The sequence below is a fragment of the Drosophila montana genome, unplaced genomic scaffold, assembly GCF_035044405.1.
Source record: "Drosophila montana isolate Dmon_TW-CO22-7 unplaced genomic scaffold, ASM3504440v1 contig_3703_1, whole genome shotgun sequence".
NCBI classification, from domain to species: Eukaryota; Metazoa; Arthropoda; class Insecta; order Diptera; family Drosophilidae; genus Drosophila; species Drosophila montana.
Window position 1 is genome coordinate 38,195 of NW_026998590.1, and position 22,890 is coordinate 61,084.

The following is a 22,890-nucleotide window of genomic DNA, read 5'->3' on the forward strand; positions in this document are numbered from 1 at the left end:
TGTGCGATATCAATTCATAAAATCGCTACATAGATAGTTTTAGTTCGCTTCGTGGTCGTGCGTGTCACGAATCCATCTCTACTACTGCTCTCACCTTATTTTTAGGGGGCTTGCGCTGAAAATGGTAAAATGCCGGTCTCGGCTCTCTATGCCAACGCGTTGCAGTAGCCAAAACTGGCGAAACAGTATCAACGCGTAGCTCGACTGGATTTGTTGTGTGTCGCGCTATATTGTTATAATTTATGGTAATGCAATATTGTCGAGCAAAACCAAATGTACACAAAGTGTAAATATGTGCGAATGTTCTCACCAAAAGGCAGATAAACAAAAGTTTACGCCATATAAGCAAAAGCTGCAAAAGAGGCAAAATGCCAAAACAAAAATTACAACTATGGCCATTGCCACGCGACGCGCGTTTCCAATTAATTCCAAATATGTGACGAAATCGTTAAATATTTGGCACGCAACAGCTCGTGCATTGCCCCCACAAGTTTTACTACGTTCTCAACTCGATTTCTTACATAGTTATAAATATTTATTTCATTGGCTTGGGCCAGACTAAGTTGTGCTACGTAGACAAGGCGAGCGGCTGTTAGCAGGCGCTAACACTTTTCAATTGACAACGACTACGTCATAGTTGTTGACACTCTCACTATCTAACGACCGTCAATAAAAAACCAACGAGATGATAATTAGAGCTAAAAACTCTTGCCGATTGACAAAAAAAAAGCCAAAAAGAGTTTTCTTTCATATTAATTACATATCAATTTGGTACCGATTTTTTCCTGTTTTCCAATTGGTCAACAAAATTAAAAAACGAGTCTGTTTTTTTTTGTTGAAAAACTCACGTTTAAACCGTTTTTTTTTTTAATGGAAACCACATGATATTTTAGTACATAGATAAGTTTAACCATGAATGTCAGTAAGACACGTAATTGCTATTCGGTTAAGATATCTTATAAACAGAAATGCAAAACAGAAATTATGTTTTTAACCAATACGATATAGTAGTCCGATCCAGCAGACACCGCCGAATACACACACTGCCTTAAAATTCAAATCTTTCCCCAGTTTCATTCAGTTAGCTTTAGGCTCCCAATACTGATCTAAATACATATATTCTTTATGGGCTCGGACATGCTACCTTCTATGCGTTACACATTTTGTGACCAAACTATAAAACAATTTCCCCCATTTATTATTATTTTTTCTTTAAAGTGGCAATGTCAGCGCCCGTGGTAGAGTAATTATTTGTACCAACTACAACTGGAATATAGAAATCGAGCTGATTCTATAAAGTGCTTAAAGCTAGAAGACTCCTCCTCCGCTATGACTGATCGCTATGCGAATGGGTTGTCCACCAGTTTGGTGGAGCCCGCCGCCAATGGACATTCTGCTGAGATAAAGGAAGCCGAAGCAGTCGGGCAGGATGAGAAAATTGTGCTCAAGCGTAAACTGACGCTGATCAATGGGGTGGCCATTATTGTGGGCACTATTATTGGTTCAGGCATTTTTATAGCACCCACCGGAGTCTTCTACTATACGGAGTGAGTACGGGGCTTCAAAATTGATCTAATCTAAATTTACAACTGAATCTATGAGTTGCGAACCTTAAAGTACGATTAAAAAGTAGTCTTGAGCTTATAATTATAAGGCAGTATCAATACCAAAAACTTTCGAGTGATCGTGGGAGTAATTTACTTTCAAACGAGAAAGAAGTGCTATCTTCGGCACACCGAAGATTTAATACCCTTGCAGACCCAACCTTTTCAAAATGCTCATAGTGCTTTGCCCGTATCTAAGAAGCACAGGGAAAATAGTTAATGCCGAGTATGGTTAAGATATCTTGAAAAACAAAACAGGTTTCCATACAACAACTTAATTTTCGACCGATCGTTCCTATGGCAGCTATATGATATAGTTGCCCGATGTGAATAAGATTTTGCATAAGTGGAGGGAGCATAGTAAAACTAATAAATGCCGAGTTTGGTCAAGATATCTTGAAAAACAAAAAAATTCCATACAACAGCATAATTTTCGACTGATCGTTCCTATGGCAGCTATATGATATAGTTGTCCGATCTTAATAGAATTTTGCATATATATGGGGACCGTAGTAAAACTAATAAATACCGAGTTTGGTTAAGATATCTTGAAACACATAAAAATTTTCTATACAAAAACTTAATTTTCGACCGATCTTTCCTATGGCAGCTATATGATATAGTGGTCCGATCTTAATAGGATTTTGCATATATATGGGGAGCCTAGTAAAACTAATAAATACCGAGTTTGGTCAAGATATCTTGAAAAACATAAAAATGTTCCATACAAAAACTTAATTTTCGACCGATCGTTCCTATGGCAGCTATATGATATAGTTGCCCGATCTTAATAGGATTTTGCATATATATGGGGAGCGTAGTAAAACTAATAAATACAAAGTTTAGTCAAGATAACTTTATAAACAAAAATGTTTTTCATACAAGAACCTACTTTTCGACCGATCGTTCCTATGGCAGCTATATGATATAGTGGTCCGATCCAGCTGGTTTTGACATATGAGCTGCGTGCAACAGAAAGAGGGAATTCTGCAAAGTTTCATAAAGATAGCTTTAAAACTGAGAGACTAGTTCGCATAGAAACAGACAGACGGACAGACGGACAGACGGACATGGCTATATCAACTCGGCTGTTGATACTGATCAAGAATATATATACTTTATGGGGTCGGAGATGTCTCCTTCTATGCGTTACACATTTCACGACAAAATTATAATACCCTCTGCAAGGGTATAAAAATACGTATAACTGCTCCACGGCGGATTAAAAGGAACAAGAACCCCGTTCATAGAACATTTTTAATTTGAACTTCATTTATAGTAGTCCTGAGCGTCGAGCAAAGCTTCCCCTTTGAAGCTTATATTAGAAGAATCAATTGTATTAATCTGTATAGTCCTGTGCTGATCAAAACTAATAGTATCTTGAAGAATAGTTGGGGTTTTCGCCAAGCTCGTTTATTAACGATTGCATTCCGAACTTTTACAAGTTCATTAAAAAAGTGAACCCTCCCAGAAAAAGGTCAATAGCTTGATAATTTATTGTAAATTGCAACATTTCTTTCTGCCGGCTAATTGAGCTGAATTGCATGGCTATAAGTCATGGGAGTAAGGGGGGGAGGGTGTAGTGCTAGTGGGCGGGAGCATGGGCTCTAAGTAATTAAGCCTTGTTATTGTTCATGTTATTGCTTGTGGCTGGCGCCCTTGAGAATATTTTGTTTGTAGCATTTGTCGGCATCGCGAAATCGTTGACAGCTGTTGCATCAGCTCGAAAGTATTTGAGAAGTCTGTGCTACAATTACAAGACCGACAGAACGAGCCCCAAAATAAACACGTCTCATCGCTACACACTCGCACACACACACACATACACTCGGGCAGAAGACTGCGAAAGTTTTGGTTCACTTGTGGAACCACTTTAGCCAATGGAGCCGGAAAGCAGCGACGCCGCACTGTCCATTGTTTGTCCACTTATTCAGTTGTGTACGCTGACCTCTTGCTCTCCCTCTGTCCGGCTCGCCTCTTTCAGATCCGTCGGAAGTTCGTTGTTGATTTGGTCTGCCTGCGGCATTCTTTCAACAATCGGCGCTCTTTGCTATGCCGAATTGGGCACCAGCATCACCAGATCCGGCGGCGACTATGCCTATCTCTTGGTCGCATTTGGCCCACTCGTTGGCTTTCTGCGTCTATGGATTGCCCTGCTCATTATCAGGCCAACAACCCAGGTGAGCTGAAAGTGTTTTTTATTTCATCTAACATCTAAATGATTTATTTATAGTAGTATTACTATTATTGAATTGATTGATTGTATTGTTAAATAAATTGATTAAGAGTCAACCTTCGACAAGAATTGTACTCAATTGTGACGATTGCGAAAACTTTCTCCCATGAAAAGTAAAAACAGATGCACTAAACGAGAATTGATGCAATTGTTTCTTGAATAACTTGAATAACGAGTGTGTTGCAGGCACAGTTGAAGCTGAAAATACTTAGAAATTTCTTCCAGCTAGCATAAGAAACAAGAATTTACTGAATATTAAGTAGCTCTTTTTAAGAATAATCAGTTTATCGTATAAGAACTTCATTATATCAACTTCATTATATCATCGTATTACCTTCTTTCTTTTTTACAAAACTGGTTAGTTCAAAATTAAAACCTTTTGAGGAAGTTCCAGCCCCAACGTATAAAGGGGCTTGGCTCCTTTGGTAGGGCACAAATTTAGCCCGCATTTCGTATATGAAAATATGTACGGACGACAATATTTTCAGTACAGCGGGCAGTTGTAAATCAAATTGTTAAAATTTAGAAAATATATATATCAGGGTTTGAACCAGAAACTCGGTTCAAAAACGCGGAAAACCGGAGATACGACTCGAACCCAAACTTAGAGTAATTCTTTTGAACCGTAAACCGAATTCTTGTAGCCAGTTCAATATATATTTTAGATAACCAATTGGGTTTAAAATAAATAACACATTAAATATTATTTTCAGACAATTGTTGCGCTTACCTTTGCACATTATGCGGCCAAGCCCTTCTTCGAGGATTGCGATCCGCCGCAAAATGCAGTCAAGCTGCTGGCTGCCGTTTGCCTCTGTGAGTATAAGTTATCTATTCTAGTGCTGAAATATATAACAATACATATCTATTATTCCTGCTATTAGGTCTACTCACAGCCATTAACTGCATGTCCGTCAAGGTGTCCATGAAGGTGCAGGATTTCTTTACGGTGGGCAAGCTGCTGGCGCTGATAATGATAATACTCGCTGGCCTTTATTATATGGCCACTGGCAAGCTGGATAACTTTTCCAATCCCTGGGAGGGTAGTTACAGTACACGCAATATAGGCTACGCTTTTTACTCGGGCTTGTTTGCCTTCGGCGGCTGGAACTATTTGAACTTTGTCACTGAAGAGCTGCAGGACCCATACAAGTGAGCTTAACAAGGCACAGAGAATAGATAAATGAATGAATGAGTGGGTGGTTGGGTGGTTGGGGAATGCATGACTAAGCAAAAGGGCCTTACGAGAAGACAAATGGCTTTGCACTGTTTGCCATTTACGTCATGCGTAGCAGGCGACGGCAACAAGTTGATGGCGCCCACTTGTTGAAAGTCCTTGGAGCATGTGTGTGTGAGTGTGCGTTGGGGCTGGGTGGTTGAAGCGCCCAAGTTTTGTGTTTTCCCCCAAATGAATTCAATTTGCCCATGCGGCGCAGCAATCAACTTAAGTGCTATATGGCTGCTGCTTGAATCTTCAAGTGTGTTTAAGGCACGTTTAAGGTTTCTCTAATATCTATTTGCTCATTTCTCCCTTTCCCTGCTCGCCTAGAAATCTGCCACGCGCCATTTGGATAGCTATGCCCCTGGTCACGGGCATCTATGTGCTGGTCAATCTAGCCTATTTCGCTGTCGTCTCTAAACCGGAGATGCTTAGTTCGCTGGCCGTTGCCGTGACCTTTGGCAACAAGGTCTTTGGACCGCTGGCCTTTATGGTGCCCATTTTCGTGGCACTGAGCACATTTGGTGGCGTCAACGGTGTGCTCTTTACCTCGGCTCGTCTATTTGCCACCGGCGCTCAGGAGGGTCATCTGCCCAAGTTCTTTCAGCTGTTTCATGTCAAGCAACAGACTCCGATACCATCTCTGATATTCACAGTAAGTCAATAGATTAAATGCATTTACGACTATTTATTCCAGCTGCTGACTTGCCAGCTTTGCTTAGTTTTAGTGATAGATGCAAAAGCTAGCAAATTGGCAGCTAACTATCATGAAGACCTAAATTTGTTATCTAATAAATATTTCTATTTTATAGTGCCTGATGTCTCTGCTAATGCTCCTAACCGATAATGTCTACGAGCTGATTAACTATTTCAGCTCCGTGCTGTGGCTCTCTGTGGTGGCTAGCATAGCGGGCATGTTGTGGCTGCGTCACAAGAAGTGAGTTAATTGCAGCAACATTTGAGTACATATTAACACGACTTTACTCTCATTTTTAGACCGGATCTGCCTCGGCCCATCAAAGTGCATTTGGCGCTGCCCATCATCTTTATGACCATTTGCGTGACCTTGGTGCTGTTGCCCAATTTCAAGGAGCCCGCCAATCTGCTCATTGGCATTGCCATCACATTAGCCGGCATTCCCTTTTACTATGTGTGCATTGCCTGGAAGCAGAAGCCCCGCTGCTACGGTCGCCTATCAAATGCCATGGTTGAGCTGTGCCGCGCCATCTTTAATACAACCATTATAGAGTCCAACGAGTCGCTGAAGTAATATAACCCCCAACTCCCCTACTCACCCACATCCATGCTATGCATTTTACCACACAAAGCAGATATTTTTTTTGCATAACTCCAGCCAAACATTTTGTATGATATTTTCGCGTTAGACGTTAGCATTCCTCAAATTCAAATAGGAAAAGCTTATGCTAGCTATAGTTTTTAATTTGTGTATTATTTTTGTATTAATTCAAGTGTTGGCAGTAGCTAAAGCTCTTGAGTTGCTAAGCATATACAGTTATTGGAAATTTCTCACACAGTTTATATATACAAATTTATATATATATATATATAGTTTGTATGTATATACGTATGTACTTGCCTCAGTTGTGACACTTTTAGGGAAAACTAATCTATAAGCAAAACTCTAGTTCTTAAGTATAACATATTTATCAAGTTGAACTCCAAACATATACAAAATTGTAAAACATGGCTTATTCGAATGGAATCAATAAATGTTATTTGTGAATGTAAACTGCAGTTGTGTGAATTTGTTTGCTGTTCAGGGTTAAAGGCCTATATTACAGTCTGGAGCTACCATCAGCCTAGTAAACGACCTTGCGGCTATTTATTTCAATGGCCGTCTCCACTAGCGTGGTGCCACGTATGAAATCCGCAGCCACAATGTTCGCATGCCCGCCCAGCTCATCTTGATATAGCTGTGATATGCGCCAGTTCACATTGTCGGCCATTTTGCGCAGACCTCCATGCTTGTCCAGTATGACATCCCATGTTTCCGGCGTCAGCTCAGCCATGTCCACCACTGGTCGGCTCGAAAAGCGTCTGTGTGTAGTAAAGTAAAGCTATACAAATATTCAATCCAGTAGCAGCAATTGCTTCCACTTACGACACATCAAAGTCGTTGATGTAGCGCAGATGCCTCTCCAAACGCGCCCACGACTGCACATTGCCCCAGCGCTGATCCACGGCGCCAAAGAGCAGCTGTGGAAACTCCTGCACGATTTCATTTTTATCGTAGGCCAGTATCACATTCTGCTGTCGCCTCCAGATTTCGCGCAGCGTGGCGTGCCAGGTCAGCGATGGATGGACAATGAGATCACCAAAATGCTCCCGCAAATAGCTGACCAGCAGTCGATGCACGCCCAGATTCTTGCCAAAGCCTGTCAGCATAAAAGGTTGAGTCTTAGACTTTCAATGAAATCTCGACATACGCTTACCCACGGGAAACTCTTTGATCCCAAATATCACAATCTCATTGGTTTCCAGCACAAAATCCTTGACCTGCTGTATGACCTCTTTCAGTGGACGTTGCTTTGTAATTCCGTGATAAATGAAAAACTTATCCTCCGCGGGTCGATAGTAGCCCACACGTATGTCCAGATAGCGTGCTCCATGCAGCAGCTGGCCACGTATATCATCGTCCTGGGTGAGTGCATATTTGGTCACCAAACTCTCGCGCAGCAGCGGATCAAAATTTGGTCTATAGGAGCCAGAGTCATGTGTGCCGGGTATGAAGAGATCACGCAGCCGCAGATCACCCACAACGGCACGCAGCTCATGCATCCAGCGGGGGTAGGCACGCACACAGCTCTTGGCCAGTATATTTCCCTGCGCATCTATATAGGTGGCCCAGTAGCCGTAGCAGGCGCTCTGCGCGGTCACGTTGTGGGAGAGCGCATAATCAAAGGGCACGCCCGTGGTGAACCACTGCGCGGACTGGCTAGGCTTGATGGCGGCCACGATCTCATTGTTGCCACCATTCGATATCCAGTGCTGGCGCGCCGGGCTTATGCTCTTTGCCTTGGCCACGGAGCCGGGCGTGCTGGTGTAGCCGTGAAAGGGCACATATGCCACTTGGTCAGCACCAGATCCGCTGCTTTCCTCGCTATCGCTGTTGCTGTCGCTGCCGCTGTCTCTGCCAAAGGCGGCTAGGGGCGTGCCCGTGGGCAGAGTACGTTGCTCAAAACTATGCGGATCCTGTACAGTTAGTAGCACTTGATCGCCATCCCGTGCCGGCGCATGCTTCCAGCTGACTTCCAGGAAACGTTTGCGTGCACTTATCGTTAGCCACAATTTCAGCGCATTCGTAGCTGGCTGGGAGGCGCCCAGGGTAAGCACTGGCTGCTCCTGAGTCCATGCGGGGCAGATGCAGAGCAGCAAAATGAACATAAGTTGCAACATTTCTGCTCTGAATTAATTATAGCTAATTCGATTTGATTACGCTTAAGCTTAATCAGCGCACATCAGCCACACGCTCGGACGAGACTCGAGCTGCTTTCCGAGAAAATTGGCTGTGTCAATGTCTCGCCAAGATCAACTGTTGCCGACGAGCGTGCTGAGCGCGTTCTTATTGGAAAGCAAATGCGTCGCCCGCTGGAAACCTCGAGGTGCCTATGTACATAAGTGCCGATATTTCCATATAAGAAACAATAGTGCCATAAACAAAAGGAAACGAAAAGCAAATAAGAGTAGTCTAGTCGGGAGTGCCCGACTAGGAGATACCCTGAACATACAGTGCGACAAACTATGGGATACATAGTCTTAAATATATATAGCTTTAGTGTTTATCAGTCGATCCGATTTTAAAATTTCAAGGCCCAAATATGTCAGGCAAATCTGTTTATATAGCAAATCAGTTTCTTTCAATTTTTAAAGTAGTTATGGGAAGTTATGAAAAATGCTCAATTCTCGTACTCTGTGTATATTATACGAGAATTTACATACCAAGTTGGGCGTATTTGGTTCTTATAATCTTCGAGTACACGAAATATATAGACATGGCTAGATTGACTCAGTTTGTCGTTCTGATCGGGACTATATACATATTTTTTGGGGTCGAAGATGCTTCTTTCTGCCGGTTACATACATTTGTTTCAAAACTTTATACCCTTTATATTATTATAGTTTCAGGAAATGTCATCTTACTGGTACCGTTTGCGGGGCCGAAGTGTTTAATTCAAATTTATTTTCTTACTAATAAACTTTTGTTTGTTTTTTCTCTAAGCCGGATGTTCTATTAATTCAAATATGAACGCGTACTTCACTTGGTCGTGTGAACTTTACATTAACTTTGTCTATTGTCTAACGCTCTCGACAAACTCAGCGAAATTGTAACAAGCTTTGATTAGATCATAAACTTGATATGGGCAGACGGAACGAGAACAAAGAACATAACAAATTGCATGCTACGTACAAAGATTTGAATTCAGTTACGTACATATAGATCTGTAATTGATGTTCTAATTGCGATGTTTGTTTATGTTTTGTATTTGATAATCAAGCACCAAAGCTAATTGCTTCAGTTCCGAATAAATCTTGCTGTCATAATTAATTACGAGTCACGTGTAAAACAAGGGCAATTTGTCTTCGACCTAGCACTCGTTTAGCTTTTATCACTGGCTCCAGCTGTATATGATTATCGCTTATGCGGCATAAGAACGACGGTCGAGTAACCCGGGTGTACGACCTTCAAGACCCGGCTTTACTGTGCGACTGAAAGCTGATGCCCATCGAGCAACGGATTGAGTTTGTGCTTCGTAACACAAACTTTCTGTTTGTTTTTGGCGCCTACGTGTTAACTGCACTACAATAACGGTAATAGGGCTTCCACAATGCAGCCGTTTCTTGCAGCTTCCATGCTAGGGATTTAATTAGCTTTTTCTTTATTTAATTTTCCATTACGAACTAAGCTCAACACAGCCAATTTTAAAAATACCGACAGCTTTCCTGTCAAACCCAATTAACATTCACAACGTTGCGCGCGCAATATGTGTGAATGGCTGCGCATGCCAGCGAATGGCTATTTTTGATTGAATGGCGCTGAATAGCGCGCGCAATTTCATGAACATTTAAAATAATTCACAAAGCGTATTCTATGTATATACATAAACTATGTGTCGTGTATGTTATGTACGATATCTGAGTCGAATTACATCATAATCCAGCCAGTCAGTCAGTCAGTCAATCAGTTAGTTTTATGTATATTGATCAAATCAACGTTATTTGTACATGCACTTTAATGGGCTATGGTATACAGTGATGGGTCTTACAATGTCACCGTTTCCATATAGCGCTCAAAGGATTGTGTAAGTATCGTGTGATCCGGAGCCAGATGGGTATCAGCCATAATGGCTAGTCTATACTTGTCTCCAAATCGATGCAGATTCAGGGAGAGACAAGTTTTTGATTGCGGTGGTCGAAATAGGAGTACATCCTGTACCCGTTGCCCCCAGGCAGCCTGAAACTGTGTATCCGCCGCACCATAGATCTCCGTTATGGTAACGGGAAAGTTGTAGGAGAAAAAGTTGATGAAGATCTTGGTAAGGACATGGGGCAGCAGCGCCGTTAGCAGACTGTATTTGGTTTGTCCTATAGAGGCCAAATAGATCATGATCTGCTGCCTGCGTATGCGCTCCACAATCGCGTGCAGCTGATGCGCCTTTAGGGCGTCGGGCGAACCAAGCGGCAGCTGCAAGAAGACCACGCCGCCAATGTGAGCCGACTTATCGCCACTGCGATCGGTGAAATAACCCTTGGATATGGTGCGACAGGTTGTGTTCAGCAACGCCGGCACTGCCGCAGTATCGGAGAAGGTATTGAAGTAATCATAGACAGCGCCAGCCAGGCAGGCCAAACTGAAGTCGGATTCGCGTAGCTTCTGGCCAAACATATGCTGATGACGTTCGCGCAACAGGGCGCCATCGATGGAGCGGCTAAAGGAGACAATCTTGCGTCCAGCGTAGGACTTCTTGTGAAGGATGTTTAGCTCCTTGGTGGGCTGCACAAAGAGAACCTCATAGATGTTCCGCGGTGCCTTGAACAGTTCAAAGCAGATCTTGCACAGCTCCAGCTGGGCGTAAAGCAACAGCGGCACATACAGATGCAGCCGGGCACAGTAGGTGGTGCTGTACGTGGTCTGGCCCCGGACCACGACATCGCGCAGCGCCAGCAGCTCACAGTAGATGTGGTAGGGCAGGAGGATAATGTGATGCAGTGCCTGTTGCCAGACAAGGTGCGTCCAGGCCTTGGCTATATTGGCTGGTTGCAGGCTATGTCCCAGTGCGGCTCGTGCCACCGCCCAGCTGAGATTACGCTGCTCCAACTCATGCTGCAGCAGCAGATACAGCGTCTGCAGCAGACCCAGATCATTCCGATAGCCGGGCGAGCGACGCTGCCATTTGCGACGCATGGCGCGAGTGCGCCAATAGCCCAGGCACACGTTGACCAGCACGATGAGCACCAGGGATAGCAGCTGGCTGAGATTGCGTGCATCCGGATGCGATTTGACGCCATCCGGTGTGTCCAGAGATTCGAATTCATAGATGAACTGCTGCCAGCGACAGCTCACCAGATGCAGCACATGATTCACCAGCTTACTTATATGCTCCGGCTGACGCACAAAGTGCGACAGTTGTTTGGTGGCCGCCGGCCGGATGAGGCCTGCATCCTGCAGGCTGACAATCGGCTTGCGTTCGGTGTCCTGCAACAAGAGCATCTCGCCCACATGCAAATCCTCCTCCTCGGCAATGATCAGGTGATGCACCTTGATTAGTATATAGTAGGGCTGTGCCGGGTCCGAGTTGGGTATGACCGTCACCTGCCACTGGGGCAAATCCGAGGGTATATATTTGGCAGCCAGCTCACTTACATGCTCCTGGATGTTCGACTCGTTGACGGGACGTCCGCGATATCGGTGCGTGCTGAGCACCACGTGATTGTTGATGTTGAATCCGCTGCAAGTAGAGACGGGCAACTGGATCTTAGTAGTTCCTCTTGGAAGCTGTGCTGTGCTCACCTGTTATCGTTGACCCAAGCATAGTGGCCCCAGCACGTTACCAGTTTCTGGCGCAGCTTGGGAAACTTGAGCATGCCCGTCTTATCCTTCAGCTCGGTCAGCTGCAGCGAATAGGCGCGTTTGATGCGCTCGAAATCGCAGCTGCCCTCCACCTGGAGCAGAAAGTGAAAGATGCCCGCATTCTTGGGCGTATCGATCAGTGTGCGAATCTTCTTGGACTTGCATATGGTCAGATTGGGATACTTGATGCTCAGCACATAGTTGGCCAGCTCGTTGGTTAAATGCGCGCCTGTAAAGAAAACAGCAAAATTTAAACAGATTTATGCAATACTATATAGACCTAATCATGCCGATAATGCGCTTGTTCCACGAATAAGACTCGAATCGCGCACCCGCCCCATAAAAATCAAACGTTGCGGCTTATCGTTGGCAAATTTTTATGAGTAATTCGGTTGGTCAAGGTTCAGGCTGGTCGGTCGCTCGTCTGGGTTCCGCAAAGGTGCAACAGGTAATCAGCGACGCATTGTTCGGCTATATTATTTATAAACAAAGCTTATCAATGGCATGAGCGTATGGTAGTGTATGCGGCCCCCTACTCCACCCACCCCTTATCGCTGACAGGGCTATTGATGCGAATCCCATAATGCTGGCGCATCTGAACCGTTGCATCCTTTGGCTGAATGAGCGGTTACTCAACCCATGCCTCGTTTATTTATAGCCGGCCTGTTTGATCTATTTGATTAATGGGCCCATCTGGGTCAACGCGTGCCCGTTTATTGATCGGAAAACTTTATTACTTACACACAAATGATAGCAGCAACAATGGCAACAGCATAAGTGCCACCATAAAGCACAGTAGAGTCTTCAAAAACGATATGCACTCCTGCCAAATGCTGAAAAAGTTGAAACTATTATAAATGGCTTAAGAGTGATAAATTATACTATACTTTTCCATTTTGTACGATTCTATGTGGATGTATATATAGGCTATATATTGTTGTTTATTTCGCCTTTGTCTATCACTTAAAACGCCCGTTCGTTTCACTGTGCTAGGCACGACTGATCAGACAGTCGCAGCTACAACGAAGCTTCCAACAACGCTTCAAATCTCTTATCACTCGGCAAACAAAATGATAAGGCTGCTCCTGCCGGCCAAAACACATTTGCCAGTTGCTATATTATATCAAATTAGCTTACATTTTTAAATGTTTTGAATAAACAGTTTAGTAAACTCGAAAATAATCTTATACTCTATATAAAAACAACTACAACTTGAAAATAACGTATAAGCTGATCAAAATGAATGTCATGCATGGCTTTTAAATTGCGCGCGTCAAGTGTGAATGGCTCATAGTGTAAATGCGCGTGTCAAGTGTGAATGGCTCATAGTGTAACGTTTACAAGTGAATGTCAAATTGCAGCAAACAGCTGACGTCGACTTGTTTACAATCTTTGTTATTGTTTGCTTACGGGTAAAAAAACATTAATGCAATGCTGCAAACGCCAATTCTTCAGCCCACTTTACACCAGCCGCTGCATTCGAAGGTCTCCAACTATTTAAACAATCAACGCCGCACGGGACAGTTTTGTGACTTGCAGCTGGAACTAGACTCGGATGATGCGTCCTGCACATGCAGCGTCCACTTTTGCGTGGTGGCCGCTCAAAGTCAGCTCATTGGCCACAAACAGCAAAAACAACAACAGTTCTCAATGCAGAATCCACTTAAAGTCACTATACGTAACTTCAACTGCACTGTGTGCCTGCACACCATCGTGGACTTCTTCTACGAAGACATTGTCTCCGTTTCCAAGGAGCACGAGGCGCATTTTCGGGAGCTGGCTAAGATACTGTCTGTTACCGAGCTGCTGAATCTGTATCAAATTGAACAGACCAGCGACGTCACCGCATGCCTGGAGCCAAGTGCCGTTAAAGGCGATGCGGAGGATATTATGCAGCCAGCTATAAAGCCGGATGTTGTTTTTGAAAATGAACAGAGTTATTTTAAGGTAGGAAACGAGCCAAAATAATGGATACATCTTCACAAAAAGATTCTTTTATTGTAGCTGAAAAATCCGCGCGCTGTCAAGTCCAGCAGCAAAATAAACTACTGCATTGGCTGCGATTTCAAGTGCTATCAGGTGCAGAAGATGATTGACCACATGACTAGCTGCGAGCCCTCGCACCTGACGTGTTCGCTGTGCGAAATTGGCTTTCTGGATTGGCGCGAATATGATGCGCATCTGCGCAGACATGGTTCCGATCGGCGCAAGCCCTTCTTTTGCCTGGAGTGCGACAATCGCTTTAACACTCGGGCTGCTCTGCTCGTCCATCAGCCCAAGCATTCAACGGAAACACCGCATGTCTGCACGCACTGCGGAAAGGCTTTCAAGTGGAAGCAGGGCCTCAGCAATCATATGCTGGTCCACAATCCCGAAAAGCAGATGCTCTGCGATGTCTGCGGCTACAGCACCACGCACATGAAGGCTCTCAAGAGTCACAAGCTCCTGCACACCGGCGAGTTCTTTGCTTGCACTGTGCCCGGCTGCAAGCATCGTGCGAATCGCAAGGAGAACATGAAACTCCACATTGAGACACACAAACAGGGGCGCGACTTCATTTGTGAGATTTGCGGCTGTAAGTTTAGTCAGAGCAAAAACCTAAAGCGGCATGCTCTAAAGCACACCGAAGGCGGCCTCAATCGTTACAAGTGCCAGTTGTGCGGCTTCAGTAGCCATCGCTCGGACAAAATGAAAGAGCATGTGCAGCGAGTGCATACGGAAAGAGCGGTACAGCTGGAGCTGTCGGAGACAGTAGACAGCTCGTTTGAAAATAAAATGCCCGATGATTTTGCACTGCCGCCCATGAACGCCTTGCCAGTGGGAAATGTAAAAGATAGCAATGCCACGGAGTCAACTCGACAGAATCGCAAAATTACGCCAGATGTGACGACGCCAAGTGTAAAACGGCTAAAGACGCTGCTGCCAAAAGATGCAATTGATTAAAGTCGAACACAATCAGAAAACTGAGTGCAACCAATGGCATAGCAGACTAAACTGATTTATCTTGGCTTCTGCGCCACTTAGTCAATTGTAATATGCTTAGCTTGCTAAATGACACTAAATATTGTGACTGCGACTGTGTTTAAACGAGCGAATGCCACCAAATCCAGATTTAGCAATTGAATTGATTATAGAGGCAACTAAAGGCAATTAGTAATACTATATGAGAGACGTCGTTAGTATTAATAATCTAAAATAGTTGACAAAGCATTAAAATTTGAGCCTGCGTGGCTAGACGTTTGAGCGTCGGACCGACAAGCGGGAGGACGCCGGCTCAAATCCAGTATTAGTTTATTAAATTAGTAATTTAGATGGCTATAAACCAACGCTAATTAATAGCAGAGCTTTAAAGCTATTTAAAAAAAATACATCTTGTTTAATAAGCATAACCATTTAAACAAATTTGCGCAGCGTTAAAAAGCTTTGCGAGAACCAAAGAGCAAAAAAGTGAGATAAAGCGTGGCAAACTGGATTGAAAGAGAGCGAGATAGAGTATTCGAGATGGTGACAACACGCGCGTCGAAGCTTTCTTCAGACACTCGAAAACGTAGCCACAATCATTGTGATAGCAGAACTCAAACCGAAGCGACGTATCCCCGGAAAAACAAGCGGAGCCAATTGACTAGCCGAAATAAAAATAACAAAAGATCTCTCAATCAACATGTCTGAGGCGAGTTTCGATCAATACGAGCACTACAATTACGATCATGGCAAACACATCTTCACCGCGCACAGCGGTAAGCAGCGCTCCAAGAAGGAAGCCAGCGATCATACCAATCACTTTGATCCCTCGGGACATTCGAGGAAAATTTTAACCAAGCTGGTGAACACCAATAACAACAAAAAGGCGTGCAAAAACTAAATGTTTGCGTTACGATAAAAAAGTAAAAGGAAACCAAATCGAATTTTGATAACATAAAAAAAAATCATGAAAGTGAAAGGCAAGAGAGGGAGAAAGTAATGCTATTATATAGATACAATACCTACAACCTGTTAGATATATTAAACACATATTGTTGTATTTAGCTATAAGTAATTATACATAAAGTAAAAATATATACTTTAAAATTGCTTATATATTTATAACATTTATGACTATTCTATATTATTAAATGCATACAAATAAATTTTAGAGGACGTAAGGTTGGGTTTGATATTCTATTCGAGAGGGAATTACAAATCGTTTAGCTAAACTCAGCATTTCTTGTTTCTGAAAAATATATATTTCTTTCAAGATCAAAGGTGTATTAAAGTTTATAAATAATTCCATTTAGTTCGGTCACAGAGAGGGACGCAAAGAAGTAGATATGTCTGTTCCAGGGAATATATATTTTCTTGATTTGCGTATATAGAGCCCAGAAGTCTTGATATTGCGTTATCGATTGAATTTCAATATAATATATTTTTTTAACGATATCTAACCCATACTCCCCTCTCATCATCTGACTACCATATCATAACGCTAACATAAAAAACTAATTGGTCATAAATTCAGACAAAAGTAAATGAGAAACAGGTCCACCCTAACGATAACGTTCTCTTTGCCGGCTTTTCGCTCAATTTGCCGGTTTTTTACTGCGCATTTGTTGATATTTGGTAAACAACAAACAAGACGTTGTTAATCAGGTGTTTCTTTGACTGTGGCGCATATTATTCATCATCATTATGATCATCATTATCATGAAGGCACTTCGACCTTATCAGAACGTATATTTGTTTACTTTTTTACTGCGTATCGAATAGTTAAATTACAAAGCAATTCTGTTCTGAACACATACATATGTACATATTTTCTAGTTTTCATGAGAAGATCAAAAAAGGTTGCAAAGGTAACAAAACTAGTTTTTCACACTTGTTCGGGAGCAAACATAATCAAAGATATCTTCATAAATACGATTGGAAAACGAGATAAAAGTACATAAAGCGCTTCTAGAAGAATCAGTTGAAGAATAATAGTTATTATAATATATATAATAATAGCTATTTTCATGTATCATTAGAATTTTCGTCAACTAAATAAAACGGAATGTGGCCTTAAGTTTTTTTTTCCGAACTCAGCTTGTATTATATAGAATTATATAATTATATTAGAATTTGTTGTAATTGGGTATATTTTACTGCAAAAAGATATTCTAGTTTTCGACAGGATTACAGCGGGTTCTAAGGGAATCGAGAGAACTCTTCCAATCCCTATTGTAAGTATATATATATATATATATATATATATATATATATATATATATATATATTTAAATATTCCCGATTGACTAACTATCTATTTTTAATGCAAATTAAGCTCTTTGTATATAAAAATTGATAGCACATCGTACAGAAGTCCAACTGGATCTGTGTTCTGTGACACCAAGACTCCCATGAAAATAATTGATAATAATTATTTTAAGGATAAGATTTCTATATTCTACAGCTTTCATACAGAGTATTTAAGCTTCGACTTTTCTTTTCATTTTCTTCTTCAAATTATTCTAACTAGATGCTATCTATTAATAGATGTCATGCGTCTAACTTTTCATGCCGGTAAATGTAACATCTTCATTGTCAACTCACTTTGCTTTGGCAGATTTCTTTCTTCGGCTTTAATGAAGGAGCCACGGTTCGGTTCTCCATATGGTGCATCTATGCCTGGAATACCTACATATATGTAATTTTATGTTTAACCATGTAAAATCTGTTGTGGAATGTGATAATACGTGTGCCACACGCCAGAACCGCGAGCAGCTCTTGATTATTGGTATTGCCAGCAAATGCTCGACTTTGATCTCAATCTTGAACTCCCTCGGGGGGTTCGGGGGCGAGGAGCTTGGGCAGAGATCATGTTGCGCACTTTCACCGCGAAAAAGAATTTGTGGTAAACAAGTGAAGACGCGCGTGGAGTAAATTGTGGTGCTGGGATTATGCATAAATGAATGGATCGATATATATATATATATATATATTTATTAATGTCTGCATGTATTGGGGATGATAATTGGTGTAGCATTCGGTGCCGAATGAACCGTTAAATCGAATCTGGAGCAGTGGCCCAATATCCAAGCAATACGCGGCCCGCAGATTAACACCTTTCAACGAGGCTGCGTCGAGACGAAGATGTTCTAGATACCAATCCGAGTATATGGGGAGTTTACGGGGCTTTAGCACATACATTTCTCTGCATTAGCACAGCACACACACACACACACACACACGCCCAAAAAGATGCCTAGATCGTTGGGTTTTGGATTGAGTTTTTCTGGCACATCTCGTGAGGTTTTGCGTTTAGTTTACGTGTGGACACCCAGCCGAACGGCAGCTGGCACGTCGCTGACAAGGATTAGGAATAAGGAATACTACAAATATATATACACACACAGAATGATAGGATACTCTGATATGTCAACGAAGCCGCAACGCAAATGTGCGCCCGGCCTGTGGACTCTAGTGCTGGCCATGCTGCTCTTTGCGCTGACCCTGACGGGCGTGGCCCTGCTGGAGGCGGGTCGCGCTCAGTCGCCGGCGGATCATCGCCTGGGTGATGTCTTCATTGTGCGGCGTCTGTGGTCGCATTTTGCAGCGGCCACAAACGAATCGGACGGCGCAGTTGCCGCCACCGTGGAGCGCATTGCCAGGGATGCGACCAATGCCAGCCGGGTTGCAGCAACTGGACGCAGCAACAGCTACTACGAGGAGCAGCAAGCGGTGGTTGTGAATGCCGAAAGCGCGCAACCGCCCATGGCCGAGCGACGGGATTCATTTGGACCGCCGCAGGGCAGATCGTACGCGGATGAGACTTACCCTGAATATTCTGCCTTTGACTATGGCAGCGAGCAGTCGTCGGCGGAGGAGCCCTACTCGGGCAGCGACAGCTCAGCTGCCTCCAAGGAGGAGTCGCCGGCTGGCGAGGGCAGGGCGGCGCAGGCACGTCCCCACGACTCCTACTACGGCCAATGGCAATATGCCACACAGACAGCAGCACCCGCCGGCAGCAACAATCGCAAGTTGCAGCCAGTGAGCAATCGGTAAGAACAAGCACTTATTCTTTGGTATAAGACACATTTAACTGTACAATTTATGTAGAGCTCCATATCCCGCCTACGATGAGGTGTACGACTATCCCATGGGCTTTCAGCCGCGTCCCCAGGATCCGGCCGTCTCCAAGCAGGTGGCACCAGCGCCTGCCAATGCTGTGGCCTATGCACCGCCAGTGGCCACGGAATCGACGCTGGTCACATTTTTGAAAGCCCTCAAACAATTGTGGGATCTCTATCAGGCATTGACGAGCGCCTGGGGTACTGTTTCCGAGCGTCATAAGCAGAGCACCGAGCAGCTAAGGAAGGAGCGTCTGCAGAAGCAACGTCTGCGCCAGCAACAGCAGCAGATCAAGTCCAGAATTAACTCGAAGAAACCGCCACGCATCGAGGGTGAAAAATATGCCAAGCTTAATCAGACCAAAAAGGCCAAGACAACGACTACAACAACGATAAGAACCACCACCAGCAGCAGCAGCAGCAGCAGCAGTAGCACCACCGGGAGCAGCAGCAGCAGCAGCGTCTCCGATGAATCCGAGGAGACGACAGCAGCACCCGAGCGTGCCAAGGGTGATGCTGTTCCAGACAGCTCGGTGCGTGGACTGAGACATAAGCGTGAGCCGGAGCCGGAGCCGGCGAGCACAGATGTGGGCGAGGGGCGTTACATTAAGGGTGATCCGCTCAAGGGTTACTATGATTTCGTCATCACCGAGGGCTCCTACAAGTTCTGGGCTGTCTTTCAGGTACGACATCGATACGAGATTTTGATTAAACAGCGGCAAATGGTATTATTATCTGTAATTTGTAGGTTGGCACCGCTCTCCTGATCATCTACTCGACATTCGCTGCCATTTACTACTCCAAAGTAAATCCGTTGACCAGCGATTACGATTATCAGGATTATCTGGGCGCCGGACGCTCCATGTCGGGCGGCGACGAGGATTTTGTGGATGACAGCGAGCCGAGTACAGCAGCTGCTCCCACATCGCGATTTATGGACTGGCTGCCGCGTACAACGCATTCCCTGAAATTTATACTCGATGCCATTGATAAAATGCCATTAGATAATGACCAGAAATCGGAAAAAGGCTGGTCGACGGGGAATAGTGATACGGCGGCGACAGATGATGCAATAGGGGAAAGCAGATAGGAAAACTGCTTTTATATATTTATAAAAATAAAATGCGTTCAAAAATTAATTTTAATTTTATTATGGGATGAGAGGCTTCCAAATTTGCATATTTTTATTAAATATACATATATACAGGTATTTATCACGATTATATACAATAATAAAGCGGCAAAAGCATTTTTTTTGCTCTCAACCCATTTGACAGAAGTTATTATTATTTATATTAAGGAAAGCAACATGTTTTTTCATTATATTAAGAAAAAATGCACTGTTACGACTTTTGTGTGGTCTCAATTAACTGAAAACCAAAAATTGTGATTAGCTCAAAACCGTTAAGCCGAATGCAAATACAATTCAAATATAATTCAAAATTTTAATATTTACTGTGTACTCACTGTTTGCCATTCACTGTGCAACGTCAACATATGCCATTCACATTTTGGTTCCAGCTGAAACCCATCAGATGTTTATTATTTTTCTGGACGACGTGTAATTTGCGTGTGTTATGAAAATAAAAACGGAAAAAATCACAAAACAAAATAAATTTTAAAATGCAAAGCACAACACAGGGGAAACAAAAAATGTCGCAGATAATGCTGGTGCTCATGTTGTTAGTCGCTGCAGCAGCAGCGCACGATGCCAAAGACTTTGATGATTCCGTGCTCTACAAAATTGATTTCGAAGTGCCCGATCTATTGGCAGAACCGGTAAGAAAAAGGCTGCAGCTCCATTTATATTAATATATGTATGATAACCATATATCACGACCAAATAGGAATTGGGCAATGAGCTGCGCACATTTTACACACAAGAGAAGGAGAAATACGAGTGTCTGATACCTACTCTGGAGATGCCCAAGGAGGAGGAGAAAACCAATGAGCCGGAACAGTGTAAGTTGCGCCGAGGTGTCCAATCCTAGTCAATCATTCATCTAATTGCAATATTCTTTGCTCTAGCTCCAATTGGGCTGCTGCAGCCGATCTTCTCGGCGCCCACCTGCTCGTTTCGCATTGAGGCCTATTGGTCATACGAGATCTGCCATGGCCATCATGTGCGCCAATACCACGAGGAACGTGAGGGCAAGAATTCGAAGTTTCAGGAATATTATTTGGGCAAGTGGAGTGAGGAGAAAACGGAGCTGGCCAAAAAGAATTGGGAGGCTGAACGCCAAGCTGATGGCAAGCCAAAGTATAAGACTCTGAAAATCGATAATACCAGATATCCATACTTTGAAATGGAGTTCACCGATGGCACCATGTGCGACATTATCGATGCGCCACGCACAACGATGGTGCGCTATGTATGCTATCCACATGGCAAGGATGATATTTATTCATTTAAGGAGACCTCATCGTGTAACTACGAAGCAATCATCCTGACATCATCACTTTGTGCCATACCTGCTTTCCATGCCGAGGAGACCAAAGAGATATCCATTAAATGCTTCAATTCGGAAACGGAGCCGCATAAGCCTATCAGCATGCTGCGCCAGGAGCTGAACGAGTGGGAGGAAAGCGAAAATGATTTACTCGTTTCAAAGGAAAACAAAGCGCCAGCCAAACTGTGGTCCAAGACGGATGGTGATATGGTTACATTCAAGTACAGAGGTGACGTGGACAAAATCATCTTGGAGCTGATGGCCAATGGTGATATTGAAGTGGACAACGACCATCAACAGTTCGTGCTATCCAGAAATACGCCGGGCACAGTGCCACCGCCTCTAAACGATCTGACACCTATTAAGGAGTTTATCTCCGGCAAAAACTGCCTAACTGGCGTAAGTAATTGTTTCGACTCGTAATCTCTTTGTTAAAGCTGTGCTCTTTGTTGCAGGGCACCGGCTGGTGGAAGTACGAATTCTGTTATGGCAGGCACGTGCGCCAATTCCATAAGGATAAGAACAGCGAAGTAGAACTATTTCTGGGCTATTTCTCAGAGGAGTCACATCGCCAGTGGGCCAGCTCAAATCCCGACAGGGGTGCTCGTCGTCCAGGCTTTACATCCTCCATATGGCATCACTATGAAAAGGGCACACACTGCGATCGCAGCGGTCTGCCACGTGAAGTGGACGTTAAACTGACCTGCACTCCCGTCAGCACTAGCGGCACAGCTGTCTCCATGTACTTGCTGGAGCCAAAAACGTGCCAGTATATTTTGGTCGTAGAATCGCCCATCATTTGTGATCTCATGCATTATGCGGACGATAGCGGCCTGGTCACGCAGGACAGCTTGCAAAAGTTCCTGGCGACTGACAAGCCAGTGGTGTCCCCTCCATCCGTTGGTCGAGATGCAGACTCCGAAGAACAGATACGCTCCTAGAGTTTGTTGTACATGCATACTTGAAAATATATTTAATGCCGATTTTTACGTAAATTACTTTTTCCTCAAAAATAATGTACGTAGTTTAAAATTAAATGTCTGCGTTTTGTGTGAATTGCAATTTTGCAGCAGAGACATACACCACACGAACTCAAAAGAAAAGCTTAGCACGAGCAACAACCCGATAAGGCGCACATTTATCAAACCTTATATTAAGTCTTATACAGAAGTCACAAATGTCGGGAGCTCCCAACTAAATCGTCTTGCT

At 43.6% G+C, this 22,890-nt stretch overlaps 7 protein-coding genes across 9 annotated transcripts; 5 read left to right on the top strand and 2 right to left on the bottom strand.

Annotated features, from left to right (window-relative positions):
• The first annotated feature begins 94 nt into the window (after positions 1-94).
• On the top strand, positions 95-6,809 carry JhI-21 (Juvenile hormone Inducible-21). The gene is made up of 8 exons (XM_064693006.1): positions 95-245; positions 1,219-1,547; positions 3,589-3,784; positions 4,554-4,656; positions 4,725-4,992; positions 5,390-5,714; positions 5,872-5,996; positions 6,056-6,809. The coding sequence occupies exons 2-8, from the start codon at positions 1,330-1,332 to the stop codon at positions 6,327-6,329; spliced, it is 1,509 nt and encodes a 502-aa protein (XP_064549076.1). The 5' UTR covers positions 95-245; positions 1,219-1,329; the 3' UTR covers positions 6,330-6,809.
• A 55-nt stretch (positions 6,810-6,864) lies between these two features.
• PLCXD (Phosphatidylinositol-specific phospholipase C X domain containing) lies at positions 6,865-10,011 on the bottom strand. Of its 3 annotated transcripts, none has more exons than XM_064693009.1 (3): positions 7,513-8,686; positions 7,182-7,455; positions 6,865-7,117 (listed from the first exon to the last, which is right to left on the bottom strand). In XM_064693009.1, exons 1-3 carry the CDS (start codon positions 8,474-8,476, stop codon positions 6,880-6,882), a joined length of 1,476 nt encoding a protein of 491 aa, XP_064549079.1. In that variant the 5' UTR covers positions 8,477-8,686; the 3' UTR covers positions 6,865-6,879. The 3 variants fall into 3 exon arrangements, with proteins under 3 accessions (XP_064549079.1, XP_064549077.1, XP_064549078.1); XM_064693007.1 differs by lacking the exon at positions 6,865-7,117 and adding an exon at positions 9,867-10,011 and having other exon boundaries at positions 7,156-7,455; XM_064693008.1 differs by lacking the exon at positions 6,865-7,117 and adding an exon at positions 9,667-9,779 and having other exon boundaries at positions 7,156-7,455.
• Positions 10,012-10,309: 298 nt separating this feature from the next.
• LOC135435791 (uncharacterized) lies at positions 10,310-13,003 on the bottom strand. The gene is made up of 3 exons (XM_064693011.1): positions 12,891-13,003; positions 12,090-12,378; positions 10,310-12,027 (listed from the first exon to the last, which is right to left on the bottom strand). The coding sequence occupies exons 1-3, from the start codon at positions 12,934-12,936 to the stop codon at positions 10,341-10,343; spliced, it is 2,022 nt and encodes a 673-aa protein (XP_064549081.1). The 5' UTR covers positions 12,937-13,003; the 3' UTR covers positions 10,310-10,340.
• A 514-nt stretch (positions 13,004-13,517) lies between these two features.
• Plzf (Promyelocytic leukemia zinc finger) lies at positions 13,518-15,795 on the top strand. The gene is made up of 2 exons (XM_064693003.1): positions 13,518-14,096; positions 14,154-15,795. Exons 1-2 carry the CDS (start codon positions 13,581-13,583, stop codon positions 15,090-15,092), a joined length of 1,455 nt encoding a protein of 484 aa, XP_064549073.1. The 5' UTR covers positions 13,518-13,580; the 3' UTR covers positions 15,093-15,795.
• A 3-nt stretch (positions 15,796-15,798) lies between these two features.
• On the top strand, positions 15,799-16,226 carry LOC135435785 (nuclear protein 1). Its single transcript, XM_064693004.1, has one exon. The coding sequence runs from the start codon at positions 15,811-15,813 to the stop codon at positions 16,009-16,011; it is 201 nt and encodes a 66-aa protein (XP_064549074.1). The 5' UTR covers positions 15,799-15,810; the 3' UTR covers positions 16,012-16,226.
• Positions 16,227-18,338: 2,112 nt separating this feature from the next.
• Positions 18,339-20,321, top strand: LOC135435786 (PHD finger protein rhinoceros). The gene is made up of 3 exons (XM_064693005.1): positions 18,339-19,162; positions 19,221-19,914; positions 19,980-20,321. Exons 1-3 carry the CDS (start codon positions 18,363-18,365, stop codon positions 20,319-20,321), a joined length of 1,836 nt encoding a protein of 611 aa, XP_064549075.1. The 5' UTR covers positions 18,339-18,362.
• Positions 20,322-20,761: 440 nt separating this feature from the next.
• LOC135435783 (endoplasmic reticulum lectin 1) lies at positions 20,762-22,766 on the top strand. The gene is made up of 4 exons (XM_064693001.1): positions 20,762-21,010; positions 21,079-21,193; positions 21,260-22,080; positions 22,137-22,766. Exons 1-4 carry the CDS (start codon positions 20,855-20,857, stop codon positions 22,620-22,622), a joined length of 1,578 nt encoding a protein of 525 aa, XP_064549071.1. The 5' UTR covers positions 20,762-20,854; the 3' UTR covers positions 22,623-22,766.
• Positions 22,767-22,890: the final 124 nt, after the last annotated feature.